General features: G+C 52.6%; 1 protein-coding gene across 1 annotated transcript; it reads left to right on the forward strand.

The window, feature by feature from the left end:
- Positions 1-1,548: 1,548 nt before the first annotated feature.
- TRAF2 (TNF receptor associated factor 2) lies at positions 1,549-21,570 on the forward strand. The gene is given in 12 exon segments (XM_032708169.1): positions 1,549-1,623; positions 1,625-1,723; positions 1,725-1,762; positions 2,355-2,424; positions 2,426-2,437; positions 2,781-2,879; positions 12,832-12,903; positions 14,392-14,466; positions 15,357-15,716; positions 16,713-16,890; positions 17,617-17,765; positions 18,436-21,570. Coding segments are annotated over 12 exon segments (1,419 nt in total). The 5' UTR covers positions 1,549-1,575; the 3' UTR covers positions 18,655-21,570.
- The last annotated feature ends 294 nt before the right edge of the window (positions 21,571-21,864 follow it).

The following is a 21,864-nucleotide window of genomic DNA, read 5'->3' on the forward strand; positions in this document are numbered from 1 at the left end:
GGTGTCGGGGAGTCGGTGTGTCGGTGTGGGGAGGTCGGTGTGTCGGGGTCAGTGTTGGGGTGTCCGTGTGTCGGGGTCGGTGGGTCGGTGTGTCGGGGCGGTGTGTCGGTGTCATTATGTCGGTGTCATTGTGTCGGTGTGGGGGTCCCAGTGGGTCCCGTTCGGTGTCGAGGGCGGGGCCGTTGCCCGTTGTGGGCGGGGAGGCGTGGCCATGTGGGGCGTGGTCATGCCCGGGGGCGGGGCCCGGCGCACACACGTGTCCGGGGGCGGGGCCCGGCGGCGTTTCCGGTGCGGAGCGAGGGGCGGTGAGTGCGGGCGGGGGCACCGGGGGGTGGGGGGGGACGGGGCCGGAACCTGAACGGGCCTCCCTCCGCCTGCAGCCCCCGCCGGCCCAGAACCCTCCTGGGTCTGGCACAGACCTCCCCGGGTCGCGGGGTGTCCTCTCGTGGGGGCTCCCCGCGGAGCCAGGCTGGGAGAGCTGGGGGTGTTCACCTGGAGAAGAGAAGGCTCCAGGGAGATCTCAGAGCCCCTTCCGGTGTCTAAAGGGGCTCCATTAGAGCTGGAGAGGGACTTGGGACAAGAGATGGAGGGACAGGACAAGGTGAAATGGCTTTCCACTGCCAGAGGGCAGGGTTAGATGGGATATTGGGGAGGAATTCTTGGTTGTGAGGGTGAGGGTGGGGAGACCCTGGCACAGGTTGCCCAGGGAAGCTGTGGCTACCCCTGGATCCTGAAAGTGTCCAAGGCCAGGTTGGACAGGGCTTGGAGCAACATGGGATAGTGAAAGGTGTCCCGCTCATGGCAAGGGGATGAAAGAGATGAGCTTCAGGTCCGTTCCAACCCAAACCAGTCTGAGATCCATGTATATGCTCCCTTGGGCGTTCTGGGTGATTGTCGGATGTAATCTCAGTGACTGAATGTGTGAGATGCGCCTTTAGATCATCGTAAGCGGTCAGAACAAAAGCATTTTGTTCTTTTCCTCCTTTCCATTTGCTTGTGCCTCCATGTGCTCATTTTCCATCCTTCTGGAGATGGCCATGCGTGCCTGCCTTGGGCAGCACCAGTGATCTGGGCTGGCACTGTGTGTCCCTGGGACCAACTGCTACGAAGCAGAATTTTGGTGCTTTCTGACAGGCATGAGAACAAACATTGGTAGGCTGTGATCACCTCACTCAGTGTCACCAGGTTCTTGGTGGACTGGGGCCATTGATTGTATTCCTCATCAGGTTAGGACAGTTTTTTTACCTTGTTTGGGGCCAGAAGCCGTGATTTCTCTGAACAGGCTGCATTTCAGTCAGTTGGACAGAGGGTTTTATGAGGTCTGTCCACCCTGTCTCTTTGTTCTGGATTTAGTTCTAAAATTCAAGTTTCCTCCATGTTTTTAACCGGTGAAAGTAGGCTCGTGATGTGGTTTACATCAGTGTGTTTGCCTGTGTTGGTGGGGTTTGGGGGCCAGCGTAACATGCTGTGAGTAACGTGTTCATATGAAAAATCACCGGCCATGCTGTTATAATCAAATAGGGGAAATTCTTTTATTTTCAGTCTCTGGAGATACAGCCAGAACTTTTCGTTCACATGGCAGCAGCAAACTCTTCTCCACCTGGTTCTTTGGATGTAAGTCAGGCCTGGGTTTGCAAAGGAGATCCTGGGAACTAAACTGGAGGTCAAATACCTCTGCTCTGATTGCAAGAACATCCTGAGGCGGCCGTTCCAGGCACAGTGTGGGCCATCGCTACTGCTCCTACTGCCTGAAGAAAATCATCAGGGTAACTGTTGTGCCTTCAGGATGGACACAAAATGCTTGAAAGGTATTTTCAGGTACAAAGGAGAGAAAAGTCTCATTTTCAGAGCCCTCTCAAAGGGCTGTGTTTAATCATTGAGGTTCAGCATCACCTCTTCTCTAAGGGAATGTCTAATCTCTGACTTGGCTTCATTGTGCTTCAGAGTTCCCTTTTCCATAATTTCCTGGATTGTTTTTGCTGTTCAGGAGGCAATCCAGGCATATCACCCCACTCCCTCAGTCTTCATTACAGCTGTTGAATGCTCCTAAAGTTATCATTTGGTTGTTGTGTCAAAGTGGAAGAGATTTAAGCACAGGCTGGCTTCCAGATAAGTTTTCCTTTGTGTTCTGTCTCACTCCTGCCATTAAGTGAGAGAAGCTTAATAGAATGGTTAACCATGAGAAGAAAAAAGAATTAGAAATAGGCATCAAAAATACACACGAGGAAAGGCTCAATGTCGTGTTTTAAAAATAAGAAAGCTCTTTGATTTTGTAAAGTTACCAGAAGTCACTTTATTGCTAAATCATAAATCAATTCCTTTTTGTTGTGTTTGATGATTATTTTTCTGTCTGATAGTGCTGGACCTCAAAAGTGTGCCAGCTGTATCCAGGAAGGAATATACGAAGAAGGAATTTCTATTTTGGGAAACAAGCTCGGTAGAAAAAATGCACTTAAGAAAAAATTAATAGATCACTGGTGTCACTAATTGCAGTTTTTGTTTAAAACATGGGCTCTGAGAACCACTTATTCCTAGGAACCCTTTTCTTCAGTAGTGAGAGTGGTGACTGTTGTGTTGACCTCCCCAGTGCTGAAATGCAGGTCACGTGTGTGTGGTGGTGCCCTACTTAATGCTGTCACAGCAATTTGGTTGCCATTAGCACACCTCCAGGCTGCGATGGGGCAACTGGCCCTGGGAGGAGTCTTCAGAAAGAATTAGGAGTCCTGATCAAAACTGCAACCCTCAGTAGTATTGTGGTTTGCTTGTTTTTTGCCCTCCAGGCTTTCCCCGACAACGCGGCGCGGCGGGAGGTGGAGAGTCTGCCAGCCATGTGCATCAACAGTGGCTGCACCTGGAGGGGCACCATCAAAGAGTACGAGGTACGGGCCACACCAGGGCTTGCCATGTCTGCACCCTTCTTTCCTCCGTGTTCGGGGAAGGCTCGGGGGTTGCCTGTGCCCGCTGAGGGTGGGGTGGGAGCTGTCAAATCCCTGGGCTTCACTGTAAACTGGTGAGATTCCCAGAGTGAGGGTTTGTATGCCCTGCTGAGGGCACAGGCCGGACTGAGACCGTTCAGGTTTGCTTGCGAGCATGTCGCTTCCATGGTGGGAGCCACCTGCTATGTCTCCAGCTCCTTCTCTGCTATAAAGACTATCAAGAAACGGTGCTGTGCCATGAAGTTGTTGTGAATTTCTCTGCATTATATGAACCTAAAACCTCCTTCAGATCCATCAGCTCAGGGAAAGTGGCCTGGCCATGACCTATTTCAGCTGTCCCCATAGCTACCAGGTGCAGTAGGACTGAGCACTGGCTGGTCACCCATCACCCCAGGCTGTTCTGGGCCACAAGCCTGGTTTTTCCACCTCTGCTCTTCTCAAGGAGCCCACTAGCTTTTTTAATCCAGGTTTTAGTTGTGGCCGTGGGTGCCTGGTCCATAGCATGTGAGTCTGTATTCACCTGTGAAGCTTTGGTGCTCCTGAAGGATAGTTTTATCATCCCTCTTGGAATGGCAGAACCACCATATGGAGGGGTTGAGATAAGAGGGATTTTATTTCCCTCTAACACTTGCCCCAGGTAAAGATTATAGCCTTGTGGCTCACAGAGCTCTGGTAGTGACTGAGATGTGTGTCAGGAACCAGTTTAACCTTGGTTTGTCGAGGCTAACGTTGGGATTCTCTCTATGATGCCATTGCAAGGTGGAAGGAAGAAGCAACAGCTGCGCATCAGGCCTGAGCTTTCAGCCCAGGCTGCTGAACCTTTTAGCAGAGGTGCTTCTGGAGCTCTGCTTCCTTGTCCTGCTCTCTGAGCCTTCTGCTGTTTGCTCAAAGTTCAGTCCAGAGGATGAGGGTGTCAGTGCTAAATGGTTCTGCTGCTGTGAACCCCCATTCATAGATCTGTGAGAGGACTCATGGTGTGGATGTGGGACAAGAAATGTCAGGTGAAAAGCTTAACATTGCTGCAGCATGGAGAGTTTGGGGGTTGCGTTTCAGGGAACAGGGTGTACCCTGATTCCAAGGTTCAGGCTGTGCTGGTGGTGCCTGCAGATTGTTTGCTTCATGCTTCAATTTCTGCTGGTGTCCATAAGCCTGATGCCCTCTGCAATGATTATAGTGAGCTCATCTCCATTAGACTAACCAGATGACGTCTGTCAGCAGCTTCCAGTGCTGAATGTGCTGTGGCTGATGAACTCTGCTGAACTTCTTCTGGGTTTAAGAAAAATCTTAACACATTCCTGCAGAGCTTAGCAAAAATCATCAGCTACCAAAGGTCCTCCCTGTGTGGCCTAAAAATATTTGAGTGCTTGAGTCTGGCCAGGGCTCTCCCTGGGATTTCAGAGGAGCAGGGAGCTGTCCTGGATCAGGCTGTTTTCTTGCAGGGCTGCAGGTGTCTGTGATGCCCCAGAACCTTACACACAGCTGCTGAAGAGCTCCTGAATGGATGAGGCTGTGCCTCTTTTTTACTTCACACCTGATCTTCCCAAGCCCCAGTTTGGTGTTTGCTCAGACAAAGGGTGTTTGAAAGAGGTGGGCCCCATAGCTTGTGGGTCTGTGGCACACCTCTCCCCTGCCAGGGGTTTGTGAGTCTCCACTGTCCTGATTTTTGTGAGTCTTAGGGCAGTCCTGTGTGTGTGAGGGTTGTGGGGGTTTGGAGCAGTGCTAGCTGGTTCCTCTCACGGTTGATTTGCCTCTCCTGCCTGTCGGGTGGCATTCAGCCTAAGGGAGGAGGTTATTTTGTGCTGTCTTGGGAGAAGCTGGTTCTTTCCTGGGAACTGGTGGGAGGAGGCAAGGTCTGGCCTGTGTTATCTTCTCCCAGCTGCCTGCCAAAGAGCTGTGACATTTAGTCAGTGCTGGCTGTCTCCATGCTGTCAGAGCCATGTGGCTGGGAGAGGAGGCACCGAACGGCTGCGTTGGCCCAGAGCCTCTCAATACTGTGGACTAGTTAAAACTCAGCCTTCAGGGCCACAGCCTAGAGCTGCCTGGTGTAGGAGCGTTTTATCCGTAGCTATGCTGTGGGTAACGTCCTGCAGCGGCTCAGCGCTCCCACTCTGGAAAGTCCCTCAGAGCTATTTCCGACAGGACATGGAAAGTCCCTCAGAGTGAATTCATTGTTTGCTAATTTAAAAATCATGTGTTTGTACTGAGAGAGGCTGCTCCCCCCTTGCAAATCAAGAGATACTGTCACTTCTGGTTTGTTAATCTTATCAGGGCGCGCACAGGTAAAAATGTTCTGCAGCTGGAAAGCTCAAGCTTCAAAAAAATGAATAGAGCTGATGTCAGTTTTGCTTTCTGTTCAGGCAGACTAGAGTTCACTCTCGAAGGGACATACGAAACTGAACAAGTGCCGTGTGCTTGGTCATGATTGCACTTCTGTTTCAAGCTCTGTGGATTGCATGAAAACTTAAGTTTAGGTTTAAAAGTGCATTTTTCAAGCCTTTGTAAATATTAGTGGCATTTGGATAAAGCAGTTTGTGGTGGGGCTGACGGGTTTTTTCTCTCTCATTAGTGACCTTGTTTCCTGTATGGGTTTCCTGATGAATCTGCCTGCATGTACATACAGAACAGAAGGCTGTGGGCATGAGCCTTTAGATTCAGGTGGAAAGTCCGAGAAGGGATGCAAAACTAAAACCAGCCTGTTAGAACAAAAGTAAAGAGCCCAAAATGTGCCCAGTGGTATCCAGGCAGAGGGAGTTTGTGGTACCTCGGCTCTGATGCATTTCTCCTCTTGCCTTACAGTACCTCCAGCTGCCCACGCCCCTCTCTTGTTTTATCAACATATCCTCAGTTCTCATATTTTTGCTTTTCATCCCACCAGCTCCTGTTTTTCACCCTCCCTCCAGGGCTGAAATGGGAGGAGGGGACTGTGGAGGGGGGTCAGCCTCGGCATTCCCCTTGGTTGCCCCAGACAGGGGATTTAACTGTGCCCCCTTCAGCTGGGAATAAACAGAATTATCTGAGACATAAGGAACTTGAATTGACCAAGTTTAGGAAGAAGAACTAATTTTTAAGCTTAATCCTGACAGCAGTGTTTAAATTAAGTTTTGTGGGGCAGTTCTAGGAAAACAGATTGGCTCAGCTCCTGAGGCAGAGTGACTATCTGCCTCAGCTGTGGGGATAACTTGGCCTAATCCATGCTGGAGGGGATGTGGTTTCCTTGAGTTTGTCGTTGACACCTTGGTTTTAGAGAGTTCGCTGTAAGTGAAGCTTGGAAGGCTGTGGAAAGTGCAAGACTCAGAACTCAAGTGATGTTATTCCGAAGCCTGTGGTGTCGGAAAGGCTATTCCTTCTGGGCTTCCTGGGACCAGGAGAACAGGATAACTGGGCATTTCTTTCCTGCCCAGTGTTCTTACTGAGAGATGCTGGAGAACCCCTACTGCACCTCATGTAGGGAAAACTGTCCCCCTTCAAGAATGCTTCTGGGGGCCCTGAGCCAGGGCCTCCTACTGCCCCATCACCTTGTCACAGCTGGGAAGGCCCCCCCTTCCCAGCTGTACCCCAGGAATGGGGTGATTTTCAGCTGAAACGGAAACATCTTCAAACTTTTGCACATTGCTCAGAGCAGAGGTGCTGGTCTTTGGAGCTCCTTCACCTGGCTCCTGCTACTCCAAAGATGTACCTCTGAGTGTTGTATCAGTGTTGTCTGTGTGGGGTACAACACTCAAGATGCTGTGGCAGGCATGGTGATGCTGTATCAGGGTGACCAGCCTTCTCTTTAAAACTCAGTACAGCATTTATTGTCTCTTTCTGAAGGTTTTGGCTCCAAGTTCTGGCCTGGTGGTGAAGTGCAGTTTGCAGCCAGCTCCAGCCTGAGCAGCAGGACCAGACCACTTTCTGGTGGGAGAATCCCTGACTTGCATGTGCAGGTGACCAAAAGGACCTGCTGCTTTGGTAAAAGGGATCTGACACATCTTTATTTTCCAGAGCTGGAGCCACAGACACATCCCAACTTCCCTTACATTCCCCACAGTAGTTTGTGTAGCTGGCTGCCCAGGCCCCAGGCGGTTTCCCTTCCAAGCCCATGGTGGGAGATAAAGCCACGGGGAGTGCCAGAGAGCATGCGTGGGAGGGGGTTGGAAAGCCCCGGCTGTGGAGGGTCTGCTCTTCGTTTCTAAAACCAACTCAGTCTTCTTGTGGTGGCCCAAAAATTAACAGTTTTGGCATCTGCCCATTGGAGAATGAAAGCTGTCAGTCACAAATTTGAAGTGGAAGTGAGTGCTGTGTGTCCCTTCTATACCTGAGGAAACCCCTTACCATGCGTGCAGCTGGGGAGGTTGTAGGGCCAGGCAGATGTTCTTTGGGCTCCAGGTGTCTGGCAGGAGCCAAAGCCATAATCACACACACACCCCCTTGGGCACTTCCAACCTCTTGGACAGCAGAGAGAAATTGAGTTTGAAATTAAGCTGCTCACCACAGGCTCAGCCTCTCCAGCATGTAAAAGACACCTCTCCCCACTGAAATATTTGTCTTATCTCCCCTTTTCTGAGTACCAGTGGTGTCCTCAGCCTCACGCTGTAAGAACCCTTCTGTTCACAGCCTTCATCTCCACACTGCCTGCAGGGCAGAGGAGCCACCCTTGCCCCTGCCCACCATCTGCAGCTCCCAGAGCTTGGCCAGTGCCAGCACCGCCCTTCCTGGTGTGGAGGTCAGGTAGACCCATGAGAACTTCATCCTGAGGCTGTCCCCTTTGCGATCTGAGTGATTAAGATGAAGTTTTGAGTGCTGGTGAAAGTGCTGCTAGAAAGGAGGGAGATTCTTCCAGGAGTGTTGTCCTGGGAGCTGGTCAGTATGGGCAGTGCATTCACAGAATCACAGGGTGAGTAGGGTTGGAAGGGACACAGCGACTCATCTGGCCCAACCTCCCTGCTCAGGCAGGGTCATCTCAGAGCACGTGGCACAGGACTGTGTCCAGATGGTTCCAGAATATCTCCAGTGAGGGAGACTCCACACCATCTCTGGGCAGCCTGTCCCAGTGCTCAGTCACTGCACAGTGCAGTTCTTCCTTGGAGTGTGGCCACCAGCCCTGCAGCACCTCCGCAAGCACACAGCAGAAATACCATCAGAGGGGAATTCAGATCCTGGCTACAAACCTGCTGGTGCCTGGCATCCTTAGTGTGGCTGTGTGACTGATGTCACCTCCCTGGTGACAGAGTGTTCTCCAGTAGTGACCTCTTTGGGTGTGAACAGCATATCTTGGGCATTTTGACACGACCAGGACTGTGACTGTTAATTGTAGCCTGGAAGACCTGCAGAGTTGTCTCTAATCAGATGTTCCCAGTTGCTTTGACCCTTCCTTACGTGTCAGCCAGCTGTTTAAGGAGACTCAGTGTAGTCCAGCACCATGATTTTTAATTTCCTTGGCAAGCAGATTTAGTCCTTTTGGTTTTGCAGTGCAGCTGGCCGTGTCCAAGGTGGGGAACGGTGGAGCTGGACCAGGGCAGGGTCAGACTCAGGCTGATCTAAAATGCCCTGGGGGTCCAGCCCTGGCTCTGGAGTAGAGTTTCCCTAGGAAAATCATTCCTCTGTGATGATAGAGGGATTTGGAAAAAGCACGCTGGATTGTGCCACCACCTCATGCTTGTCTAGTTCAAAGCAACCAGGGAAGGCAGAGTCTGTTTTAGGAAATGATGGAAAACCTGATGCTGCTTCAAATGCATCTCATACCCTTTTCTGCCTTCAGAACCTGCTCTTGCCTTCACACCTGTCTTCAGTGCCTGAATGCTGCTTCGGTGTCCCTCTGCCAACAAGCCCCAAAGCAAAGCCTCTCTCACATCAGCCCTAAAAGCTGATGAGTCAATGCCAAAAGCAAGAGTTCCTGACCACTTCTGTCATCAGCTCGGATGGGCACTGGGCAGCAGTGAGGGAGTGCTGTGTTGCCGCGCCCTTGCTGCCCTACACCCACCCAGCTGGAGCCAACAGCAGCTACTGATAGGAGCTTCGTCCTTGGTTTTGACAGTTTCTTTGAGGTTTGATTATTTGTGGTGCCAAGTGAACTTGCTTGGATCTGTCACCAGCATGTCCCAGCAAAGGGAGAAGTTTGCATCTGGCACCAGTTTGTGTGAGTCTCAGAAAGCTCCCATTCCCACCTGGCACTGGGAATTATAGACTGGGTTCCTGCTTTCCAGCCTTGTGTTGCTGGTTCCATGCAGTAGCACAAGGACTGAGCCTGTGGTCACCATGGGCCTGGTAGCCCAGCCCACCTGCATGGGAAAGGTTGGAGCAGGCCTGGCATAGAATCAGCTTAGGACTCTCCTGGCATTAGGAGCTCCAGTATGGAAGGGTTTGGTGACTTCAGAGGAGCAGGACATCCCAAAGTATCTGCCTTGTGTGGCACATTCCCATCTTGGAGACTCTGGAGCCCCTGGGGAACTGGGAGAGGTGCACAAAACAACTCATGCTTCTTGGCGCAATGGATTCGGGTTCCCTCAAAACCCTCTCTTTTACACTGGAGACCCATTTTCCTCTACGTTTTCCTCTACAATTCCATGGGCCCATCCTTTTCCTTGTAGCCAGGCTAAGATGGTGAAGGAGCCAAGTGCTGGACATGGCAATGCTGGGGCTGGAGATTGCCCAAGCCCTGACAGCCACCAGTGTGCCCTGTGCCATGGCACCTGGCTTTCCTCTGCCATCCTGGTAGTTTTCCTTCATTTTGTTGCTCCCGTCCAGCTGCCAAGCCCTTGAGCTGTGTCTGCTTATGGTTGCTGTTGTTGTGCTCAGAGCAGACTAATGGACTGACTTTCCAAGACCAGGAGACTTTACAGGAAGGCTGCAGGGTGCAGTTCACTGTGAGTCTGTCCTTCTGTCCCTCTGCCAGCCTTGCCCTTTGCTGTGACCTTCCCACAGGCTCTGGCAGAGGTATCTTGCAGCAGCTGCTTCAACAGTGGTGTTTCCCAGCCACCTGCCTTGTCGCTTGCTGGAGGGGGAACCCTGTGTCACACTGGTGGATTCCCATGTGGTTACAAGAGCTCCTTAAACTGGACCTGTGTGGATGTGGCAGGTTACGAGCAGAGCAGCTGGGCAGCAGGGGCACCTCCTGCTCTGCCACCAGGGCATGGGGATAATGATTTCCAGCAGAAGCCTCTTCCATAGTTGAAGTCAAGTTTAGCGACACCCTAAGAGGTGAAGTGGCAATGAGATTAAACTGCAGCAGCTTTCGCTTTTGTCTGAGGCAGAGAGAGGGGAGCAGCTCATCCTGGCATTGTGATAGAACCATAGAATATCCCGAGCTAGAAGTGACCACAGGACCGTCCGGTCCAGGTCTTGACTCTGCCCAGGACACCCCAGCAATCCCACCCTGTCCCTGAGAGCGCTGTCCAAACACTCCTTGAGCTCTATCAGCCTTGGGGCCGTGACCACTGCCCTGGGGGAGCCTGGTCAGTGCCCAACCACCCCATGGGGGAAGAACCTTTTTCCAAGAATTAACCTAAACCTCCCCTGGCACAGCTCCAGGCATTACCTGGGGTTCTGTCACTGATCCCAGAGAGCAGAGATTGGTGCTGCCCCTCCAGAGAATTACCTGTCTGCTGGTGGTGGGTGATGGACAGGCTGCTGTGGGATTGTCTCACTTTTATTATTAGGGAGTGAAATCGATGTGCGGATCAATCAGCAGTTTTGGTTTTAATTGGGTGGGAAGAGCCAGATGTTGCTGACAGGCTTTTAACCTGGGTTGATTTTCTTGCTCCTGCTGTTGGATGCTGCAGGCTGGCATGTGCCTCAGTGGGTGAGAACCAACACTGAGGTCACTAGAGATTAGCCCTGAAGGTCTGAGCCAGACTGTTGTCTTCCAGCCCCCCTTTAATTCTTCCATGGCTGTCCCCTCCCTCTGACCCCTGTCTAACTTGATTTCCACTTTAGTTCCTTCTGGGAGAGGGCCAGCTCTTGCCTAGCCCTGCTCCCAGCCATGGCTTTCCAGAGCTCCGGAAAACATTCCCAGTGAATGCCTGGATGACAGTGGTGCTCATCCCTGTAGCAGGGGCTCACAGGTGTGGGTTTAGGAAAGGTGTAAACAGAGGGATTGTCCCATTCCTGTGGGAGTGGAGTGTGGCAGATGAGGCTCAAGTGCCAACCTCTGCTCTTGTTGGCTCTGGGGTGGGGTGGATTTCTTCCAGCAGTGATACCATCCATCTCTGTTCTGACACCCACGTGGGGTGGGAGGAACAAGGGATTCCAGAAGAGCCTGAAACTGTTTATACAGAAATGTTTGTCTGAAGGTTTGGATCTGCGCTGGCTGAAGCTACTGGGTGTCTTAAATCATTTACATACAAAGCAGTTGCACTGTGAGCTCGACAGGGCTGGTTTCCTTCCTGTGCTGCAGGCAGGGCTGCCTGCTCTTGGGTGTGGTGCTGCCGGGAGTTGGAATGGAGGATAAATGCTGGGAGGTGGGGAGTGTGGAGGGGGTGGTGGTTTCACACTCAGCACGTTAGCATGGGAGACCATACGTTTAAAATAATCTCTTTTAAAATAGTTGTCTCTACAGTGAAGTTTCCTTCCTTCAGCCAGACCGTCTGTCCTTCTGCCAGTGCTTTGTGGGTCGTGGGGGAGATGCTATCGGGTGTTTCTAGCACAGGAGAGCACTAGGTGGTAGAAGACAGGGCTCAGCCCCTCTGAGTGAGTGGGATGAGGCAGGCACTTGGCCTCCTCCTGCACAGGCAGAGTTGTCCGTGCAGGCAGAGTTGTCCGTGCAGGCAGAGTTGTCCGTGCAGGCAGAGTTGTCCGTGTGGGCAGCAGTGCCCCCCGCAAACCCTGCCGGCTGGCTGGTCACCAGGGACATGCAGTGAAGCTCTGAGCCTGGTTACTCACTTAAAGCATAAAAAGGAGAGAGTAACCAAGAAGCCGATGCTGAGCCAATGATGGTTTCACTTTCCACTTTCTGATGTGTAACAGGGTGAAGTTTTCCCCCGTATGTGTTTCCCCCCTCGCCCTGCCCCAAGACAGGACCTTCTGTCAATAGAGACTAAATGTGAACAAGTTTTCAAACATCTCGTTTCAGACAGCTGCATTAGAAATGCTCCTTGTTGGTATATTTTCTGTCTCTACCATGGCAGGAGACTTCAGTGCCCTTATCTTTTAATCTGAATTTTGATCTGCATATTCATGGTGTTTCCAATGCCTAATTTCAACTGGTCAGTGTGTAAAGAGAAGGGTTAGGCAGTGTGGAAACAACACAGAAGCTGGGGCATATTCCAGCATTCCCAATTTAGCTGGCATTGCTGCCCAAGAGTCTGTTGAGGACAGAGGATCATGTTGCCCTGATCAGTTGCTCAGCCCTTCTGGCCATCACACAACCCATGAGCTCTGGCTGCAGGGGCAGGTTTGTGTGCAGGGACTGCTAAATGAAACAGTTTAAAGATATTTTCCTTCTGCTAGAAAAATGGTATTCTGATTCAAATGGGAAGATACAATCAGACAACTCAGCCTGGCGTGGGATGAGCCAGTGCTGGGCCCATGCTTCAACTGACTGATAACCATTACAGTGGAAAAATTATCCAAATTGTCCTGCTGAGGTAGTGGCTGACTTCACTCAACCTGCCCCTATGTGTCTTCTGGCAGAGCCGTAAATGGAACTTCCTGTTGATTATCTTGGCTATCAAAGCAGTAATTTGATTTATTTTTTTTAAATCATTATAGCAGCTTTTAAATGGAGTTTGAGTCTACATAGAAACCCAAAATTGGGGTAGCCTGGAAGTCACAGGATGAGTTAGCAGTGCAGAGTGATCAGCATGACCAAGGTCTTGTGTGTAGGTTGGTAAATACAGCACTCAGCCGTAATAAGCTATAAACCAACCCTCAGTGGGGCTTTTATGTAGAGGACAAATATCTCATGTTCATTTTTTCACAGGCTCATGATGAAGTCTGCCCTGAATTCCCGCTGACTTGTGAAGGCTGTGGGAAGAAGATTCCCAGGGAGAAGGTATCCATCCAACCCTGTACCGTGGAGGTGTTTGTCCCTATGGGCTGAGCTTGGCATTCTGGGAACAAGGAGGAAAACTGAGTCCATTAGGAAGTGGAGTGGAGAGAATGATGGAGTGGCAGCTGTTAGTGTGGATGTGACCTTTCCGTAAGGCTGAAAGTACTGGGTGGGTGTGAGGGAACGTGACTCACCAGCGCTTGCAGGTCTGCGCTGGTGCTGCTGATGACACCTCATGTCTGGGAGCAAAGCCTTTGTGGGAAAAGCATGCTCATGGGTTTGTGTCCTGCAGTTATGGCAAGGGAGCCCATCTCCAGCTATATTAATTGATTTCTAATTAACCATCTAATGGAATCCATGTATGTAGGATCTCTATGCTGCTGGCTCCTGGGACGAGGCTCAAAAGTCTGAAAAATCAAAGTTTTGGAAAAACATATTCAGAAAGCACGTTCATCTGAAACCATCCTGCCTGCTACAGGCAGATGTTTTTTAGTAGCAGGGCAAGGGAACAGAGGCAGCAAAAAGAGGACCAAAAGAGTTCTTCTAAATGGGCAGTGTAGGGCACGGCTGGGGGCTGGCGAGGCAGCCCAGCTTGTCTGGAGGCTGGAGTTTTGGGTACAGCCCTGCTTGTCTGCAGGCTGGAGCTGAAGCCCTGCAAAGAGCTGGCTCATGGGATTCCCATGGGTGATCTACTCTGTGTTTAAATATTAACTCCTTCGTTTATCTCTCCAAACTCTTTGTTGATTATCTGCAGCCGTGTTAACTCTGAGTAACCTGACACATTACACAAGCTAGATGGATCTAGAAGCCTTTAAAAATGTAGTTTAAAACCAGTTTTAGTTGACATCTGTTGTAGCAGATATAGGAGTTAAGTGGGGAATATGATGGTTGTTCAGAACAGAATTCTGGTATCTGTTGAGAGGTGTATCAAACTCAAGCTGATGCTGTGCCAGTGCTTGGTGGATTAATCATATGCTGTGTGGGAACCCGAACAAGTCATCTCAGTGCTGGGGTGTTAGTGGCACCTCTCTGCAGAAATATAATGCTGGGATGGAGGTAAAAATACCAACCTGTGGCACGTCCTGACCAGTGTTATGTGAAATGCCCAAAATGAAATGTGTCCCTGTTTTGTGGGGTTGTTCCCTCTGCCTCCCTTTCCTCGGGAAGGTTATTGCTCAGCATGTGCAGCTTGTACCTGTGCTGCTTGCTTTTTCTCTCTTGTATGTGCTGGTGAACAGTGAGACCTCCCAGCCATCAAGAGAAGGAGAAATTAAGCTTTCTTCAGAGGTCAGGGCTGTATGTATATATAGTGAAAGTCATGCCTGATGGCTGGCGGTGCCCAGGTTTAGCCAAGCATGGTGACAGCTAGTGATTAGTCTTGGGTGTTCTTCAGCTCGGCTCAGTTTCCCAGATGTCGGTGAGATGGAAAGGGAGCACTGGGGACACATCAGATCTAACAGTGTCTGTCTTCCTTCCTTCTTTCCTTTCTAGTTTCGGGACCATGTGAAGACCTGTGGCAGATCCAAAGTGCCTTGCCGGTTCGAGGCTGTGGGCTGTGCTGAGGTGGTAAGGGCTCCTCTCTTGGTTTACCTTGAGGCTTTTCAGTCCCAGTATTAGAGTTCACCTGGAAGCTGCTGTTGCCCAAACTGGCCCAGGTGTCTGTGTTCAGGTAATTGAACAAAGAGAGGTTTTAAACCCTTTGCACATGGAGCTTCACATCATCTGCTGTGCAGAGTCTGAGAATCATGAACTTGCTGTGGAATGAAATCTCCTCCTACTTGAGTGCTTTGGGACTCTGGTGGTCATGCTGCTTTCAGGGGGACAGGCTTCAACTGACAGAGGACAGGGTTAGATGAGACCTTAGGAAGAATTCTTCCCTGTGAGGGTGGCGAGGGCCTGGCACGGGTTGCCCAGAGAAGCAACGGGAAGAAGACGGGACTTGGAGCAACCTGGTCTAGTGGAAGGTGTCCCTGCCCATGGCACGGGTGGGACAGGATGAGCTTTTAAAGTCTCTTCCAACCCAAACAAGTTTGTGATTCTGTAAGCAAAGAACTGGGGCCAGGCCATATTTCTCCGTGTCACTTAGTTTTCTGAGCTCCCGCTGGTGACGTTCATATAAATCTCTCCTCTAGGGGGGTTATGTGAGGCTTGTTCTTTGGTGCTGTTAAGCTCATCTGAGAGAGCCTTTCTGAGGGGGTGGAGGAAGGCAGAACCAGACCAATGTGCACAGCTGGGGAAGTATCCAGCATCCCTCATTGTATGTGATTTGAAACGCTTCTAAAACAAAACAAAAACCCACACCACCCCACCAAAACACATTTTTTATCTCTTTCTTTGTTTTTTTCCCTTTATAATTTAAAACTGGTGTCATGACCTCGAGAGGAGGAATTTGTTCTGTGGATGATGACACTGTAAATTGTGCAGACCGAATAGGGGATGTGTTTCTCTTCGTGTAGGTGGAAAATGAAAAGCTCCTGGAACATGAAAGCAAGTGTTTGGCGGAGCATCTCTACATGCTGCTGAGCTCTGTGCTCAGCCTCAGGGCTGGTGCTGGGGACCTGAAACCCCTTCCTGCACTTTCCTCATCGCAAAACAACTCCCCGCTGCTGGCAGCAAACTCACTGTGCTCAGAGTCAGAGCTCTCCCGGTCCCTGCAGCTCTTAGGAAGGTGTGAGGCCCTCGAGAGGAAAACAGTGACCTTTGAGAACATTGTCTGTGTGCTGAACCGGGAGGTGGAGAGAGTGTCCCTGACAGCCGAAGCCTACAGCCGCCAGCACCGGCTGGACCAGGAGAAAATCGAAACGCTGAGCAACAAGGTGTGTAACTGCTGACCTGGGGCCTCCCAGCACTCCCAGCAGAAGCTGTTTCCTATTTCCTTTCCCTGTTATGAGCTAGCAGAGCTTCACCATCTGGCCCTGAAACTCCACAAATCTGAAGGCAGAACTAAAATACCCTTTGTGCCTGTGCCCAACCTTCAGCAGCTCCCAGGAAAAGCTGGGACTAAACTGACTTGTATAAAGCATCAGATCTATGTTAATTATCAAGTTGGGCAGACACCAAGGGGTTCCTCCTCGGCAATGTTTTCCAACAAGAGCCAGAGCACCCAGGATTTCACTGCATCTCCCTGAATCCATGGGAGGCCGTTTGCCTTCCAGATGTTTCCAAAGGAGTGCTGCCTTTGCCAAAGGAGTGCCTTCATTGCTGCTGCCTGCAGCATTGTGCCACGCACAGTCTGAAGGTGTGAAGGAGCTGCCCACACCAGTCTCCTACGGAGTGCTCCCAGTGTTCCTGGCACCCAGAGCTGTGCCGTTTGCAGTGAACCTGTGCTCTCTGGGCGAGGGAGCTGCCCAACTGGCGTGACCCTGTGTGAGCTGGCAGGGACGAACCTTCCGGAGGGTGAAGGTTCTTTGCTTTCCAATTTAGTTTTGTCACAGTGCTGAGTTATTGGGGTTTTTTTCTCCTCATCCTCACTTCTTGTGCCGCTCACCCAACGGAGTGGCTCCTTGGGAGGATTTTTCCACTGTCTGTGGGAAAGCTTCCAGCTCAAGTACTGAGCTGTAGCCGTGAATCTTCTCCAGAATGTCGGGGTACAGAAGGAAGCCTCAGTGAATTGGCTTATGTTGCTTGATTTCTCCCTCCTATGATCCCTATCTTTTCTGGAGAAGGTCTCCCACTAAGGAGCAGTCCTAGAGGGGATGTAGAAGTGTGCTGGTGTGTGCAAGTGGTGCCAGTGCTGCCGGTGTTGCCGGCTCTTGCCAGGCTCACAGCCTGCGTGTTTCTGACCAGGCTGCACCGTGTGTCCCACTGAGCAGGTCCGGCAGCTGGAGAGGAGCATCGGGCTCAAAGACCTGGCCATGGCAGAGATGGAGGAGAAGATCCGCAACATGGAAGCTTCCACCTATGATGGGGTCTTCATCTGGAAGATAACAGAGTTTGCCAGGAAGCGTCAGGAGGCGATAACAGGCCGCTCCCCTGCCATCTTCTCTCCAGGTGTGCAAAATCCCCAAAAGCTTTTGTGTCTCAGCTGGGTGTGGGCTTGTGGTGGGTCCTTCACTGCCAAGGCCAGGTTGGATGGGGCCCTGAACACCTGGTCTAATGGAATGTGTCCCTGCCCATGGCAGGGGGTTGAACTATCTGATCCTTGCATAACCCTTTTGTTAGAATTAAAATACTCAGAGACTGTAAAACCAACAATAAAATGGTTAAGGAAGGGAGGAAATACATATTAGAGCCCCAGAAATATATTTTTAATGCCTAGAGCATAACTATGAAAGAGACGATGTCAAAATAAAGCCCAAACCTTACCTCGGGAAGTGCTCAAGTATCTGTCAGAGGAAGGGTCTCCTCACAGAGCTTCCCCAGTGAACAAGTGAGCAAGCAGCACATTGGATCTGGTTGTTTTCTTGGGAAGGCATTTCCCAGATGTGAGCGGTAGGCTGAAACCAACTCCTCACACAATTCCCTGGCAGAGCTCCAGCTTTGGGGTGCTCGTGCAGGCAGCAGGGGGAATACCCAGGGCTGGCAGTGCGTGCTCTGCATCTGGCCAGGCCAGGGGCTGCACTGCCAGATCACCTCTGTGGTGCAGGTATTTTAAGACCCAAACGTGACTCCTCCCAGATTCCAAACTTCAGAGCCCTCAAATTTCAGAGGGATCTTCTGGTGCCAGGCTATGCTGGGTTGGACCCTCACTCTTCCTGTTCTGCACCTCTCTGACAGCTTTCTACACCAGCAAGTACGGCTACAAGATGTGTCTCCGTGTGTACTTGAACGGGGATGGCACCGGGCGTGGGACCCACCTGTCCTTGTTTTTTGTGGTGATGAAGGGACCCAACGACGCGCTGCTGCGGTGGCCCTTCAACCAGAAGGTGGGTCTGGGACAGAGCCTGCTGTGCCCAGCCATGGGCCTCTCTGGTTTGGCATCCACTCAAGCTTCTCATCACTCTCACTCTGGCCCACTTGGCAAGGAGGAGAAAGGACTCTGTCTTGGCTGCCCTGGGGATTCCCCGGGTGTGCTGAGAGCACCAAGTGTGCTGTGAGGCAAGAGGGTGACAGAGGTTGTTCAGGACCCCACAGAGCATCCGCAGAGGTTGAAGGCGAGGGAAGTTTGTGGTGGCCTCGGAGCTTGGTGTCGGGAGCTCAGATCCCAGCTCCTGGGCCCTGGAGATTTGGGGAACACGTGGAGGCTGAGCAGACATGCATAGATGCAGAGAGGGAAGACTGCCTTTCGCAGGGGAAAGCAGCTCAGGGAAATACCCGAGTGCAGTGTTGGTGTTGTGAGCAAGGTGTAGGTTTCAGTCAGTCCGACAGCCCTGTGCTGCCACAGGGAAGTTTGCAGTGATAGGCAGGATGTGGGATGGTTTCTGCAGGATGTCACTGAGGTGACATTCTCTGCTGGCCCCACTCGGAGGCATTTCTCTGCAGTTGCACGGGGTGGCTGTGGCTGCTGGTACCTGCACCTGTTACAGCGGTCACTGGGCTGGGCTTCCATGTGCCTGTTACTCAGCCACTCCCTTGTGTTTTCACCTTCCCCCACAGGTCACCCTGATGCTCCTGGACCAGAACAACCGGGAGCACATCATTGATGCCTTCCGCCCCGACGTGACGTCCTCCTCCTTCCAGCGCCCCGTCACGGAGATGAACATCGCCAGTGGCTGCCCCCTCTTCTGCCCCGTCTCTGTCATGGAAGCCAAGAACTCCTACGTGCGTGATGACGCCATCTTTATTAAAGCCATCGTGGATCTCACAGGCCTCTAACCCTCCTCACCTTGGAGCAGTGAGCGTGGAGCCAGCCCTGCCCAGGGCATCCCCCGCTTGTGCTGCACTTCAGGCAGGTCTCAGAGCAAGGAGGGGGCACGGAGTGGAAGGGAAAAGCTCTTCCCGAAAAGGGACCTTCGCTCTGAATGGAAACGAGGTGTCTGATCGGAACCCTCTTCCTGAGGAGAGGTTTGGGTGGACATTGGCAGGCTGTGGGATATGGAAGATTTCCTGCAGGGACTTGGGCGTCTGAACTGCTGCTCTCTGGGCTCCCAGTGGAAACCGATGCAGCTCTTGCTCTACCAGTTTAGTGCGCATCCACAGTGCTCTGTAGTAAAACAACAGCTTGCCCTGCCCAAGCTGCACCTCCTGTGGATTTTGGCTTGGCCGTCTAGGACTTCCTTCCAAGATCTCCATGTTCCAGTAAGTTGTGTGCTGCTGGGTGCTCCACGCTATGGGGGACAGGGAGGGCATGTGGCAGCTGCGGTGCAAGAGAGACACGGACTGGTTTGATGCTGGGTTGATGCAGTTGGTGTCTTCAGGGGGTGCGGAGCTGCAGGGCAGGGGAGCCCTGAATCCAGCCCTTGCTGGGAGTGGGATGGTTGGTGAGTGCTGGGAGTGTGGAATGGGGCAGGAGGTGTTGCTGCCCAGAAGGGAGCCTGGAATAACACCAGGGATGCCCATAGGGAAAAGAAGTGAATCTACCCTGGAGACTGTCCATCCTGTGCCAGCAGAGGAGTCTGACACAGGGCTGAGTGTGTACCCTGAGAGCCCCAGGTCCTGCCACCCTCTGGGCAGCACTGGGCAGGGTGGAGACCAGGCTGGGAGCTGTCTTTGCTCATAGGCAGCTCTGTGCTGGTTTCCCTCCCATCGTGGGGCAGCTGCACCAGCCTTCCCAGGGCTCTTGCCACTGCCGAGCTCCACGTCTGTCTGTGCCTGTGCTGCTGTGTCTGTCTGTCTGGGCACTGTCACCTCTGGCTGTGGCACTGATGGATGGGGCACGTCTCCTGTCTGCCCATGCAGTGGGCAGAGCCAGCCAGTCCCTGCCCTCCCCTGGGGCCTGCAGCCACCAGCAGCAGCTGTCCCTGCCCATCGCTGGGCTTGGGAGTCGTGGGCCAGCTGATTCCTGGTCACAGCACTCTAGAGCTCTTCCTCTGGTCAGCCCCCTTTGAGCCTGCAGCCACGTGGGTAGGACCTGGGGGCTGGAGAAGTCCCTCAGTGAAGTGTGCTGTCCCCTTTCTGTCCCTGGGCTCCTTCCCTCTGGGCAGCACATGTTCAACACCCATGAGAAAATCTCTCTCTCAGTGTTTGTGGGGAAGAGCCAGCTGCCACATCCCTGTGTGGTGCCAGCTGATCCTTCTGAAACTGTTGTGGCTTCCTGAGCCAGGGTGGACTTGAGGCTTTGTTGCCTTCTCTGCCTGTGCTTCTGGTACCTCTGTCAGTCCCCCAGAGATGTTTTGTTGGTGGCAGGAACCGGCTGTGAACACCCCTGCAGTCAGTGATCAGGGGCCCTGGCTGGCTCCTGTGGGCGGCAAGGCTGGAGCGTGGCCATCCTCCTCCATGGCTGCCTGGATTGCCCTGAAAGGGAGTGGCAGCTGTGCTGGGCCTGCGGGCTGCGAGGCTGCAGGGGAGGAATTCCCAAAGGCCCCCTGCTGCCAGCAGCTCCTGCCAGGTGCCCAGCCCTGGCCTCATGGCTGCAGAGTCCACCCTGCTTGTGTGTGTTCCCACCTTGGCTCTGGCACAGCCACCCTGGCAGGGCCCAGGACACCATTAGGTGAGGGGCTGTGACCTGACGGGGATCCCTGTAGGGTCTGGCTGTGCCCCCCACACTGGCACTGCCCTGACCTGCCCCTGGGGCTGTTTGAGGTGTCCCTGCTGCTGCCCAGGGAGCTCGGTGGTGCCCAGTGTCCTCCAGGCTGATCTGAACCTCCCACAGCCATGGCTGCTGTGCTGGCCAGAGGCTCTCCCTACCTTTGAGCCCTCTTTGGAGTCTTTGTGTAGAACTTGTCACACCTGTGTGTGCAGGGGGCAGGAGAAGGGGGACAGGAGCCTGTGCGGGACAGAAATGGCTGGGGGAGGAGGCAGTACCCTTCCTTTGTGCAAGTCCCACGGGACATATCAAGCCCTGTGCTGCTGCTTTCACCCTGTGCCTTAGGAGGAAAATCCAGCCTAGCAGAAGCCCTGCTCCCACCCACTGCAGCTCTGTAGGGAGGCTGAGAAAAGCCTGGGAAGGGAGAGGAAGGTCAACTCTTCTCATTGAGTGGTTGTGAATAAAGTGCGTTGGGGGGGGGGTGTGCTTGTTCTGAGTTGATGTGAATGTCTTTGCTCTTGAGGTGCTGCCTGCAGCAGGGCTGGGGTCTCCAGCCAGGAGTGGCTGTGGAGACACTGGCTCAGCTGGGGGAGTCTGGGTGGCTTTCAAGGTGGGAGATGGTCCCCTCCTGTCCCAGCACATGCCTGGAAGGTGGGTGGGAGAGTCCGTGTTGCGAGCAAAGCTCAGGCTGAGCCATTCCAGCCATGGTGGGGCCAGGGGGTTGCTACTGGTGGAGGGGACATGGCCTGTCACCCCCTTCCTGGAGCTTTTCCTGGCCGTGCAAGGATGAGAAGGATGAGGCTGCAGCTCTGGTGCTGTAGATGCTGTCTGGGCCTTTTTCGGGTTTTAGCAGCTCTTGAGCTGGCAGTGGGAATTGTGTCCATGTGCTGCAGTCAGGGGTCCAACCCCTTCCTGGGCTCAGCTCTGCCAGCCTGGCCATCACGTGGACACTGGGCACAAGCCACCGCTGGATTTTTGTGGGGTTTTTTCCCTTTTTTTTCCTCTTTTGACCACACCATCTCAGCCTGGCACTGTGAACTAAGTTGTTTGGTTTTTTTTTTCCTTGAGAATGTAGTATTTTACTAATAAAACCTGTTTGAACAGCATTTTGTGTATGAACTGCGGGACGCTGGGGCAAGTTTGACTCACGGTGGGGGGATTTCTCTGCTGTGGGCTCTCCTCAGCTCCTGCCTCCCTGCAGCCTGGGGCAGCTGCCCAGCACCAGGGGGGCTGGAGCAGGAAGGGAAGGAGCTGGAATCTTGCAGCTGGAGCTCCACTGGGCCAAAGAGCCAGTGCAGTGGTGCTGGCTCAGTGTTAGCAGAGCAGAACCACTCGAAAGGCAAATCCAGCACTCCTGGGTTATAACAGCTCTGAGCTCCTCTGGGACAGGCTGCTTTTCC

The sequence above is a fragment of the Chiroxiphia lanceolata genome, chromosome 21 (assembly GCF_009829145.1).
Source record: "Chiroxiphia lanceolata isolate bChiLan1 chromosome 21, bChiLan1.pri, whole genome shotgun sequence".
Lineage (NCBI taxonomy): Eukaryota > Metazoa > Chordata > Aves > Passeriformes > Pipridae > Chiroxiphia > Chiroxiphia lanceolata.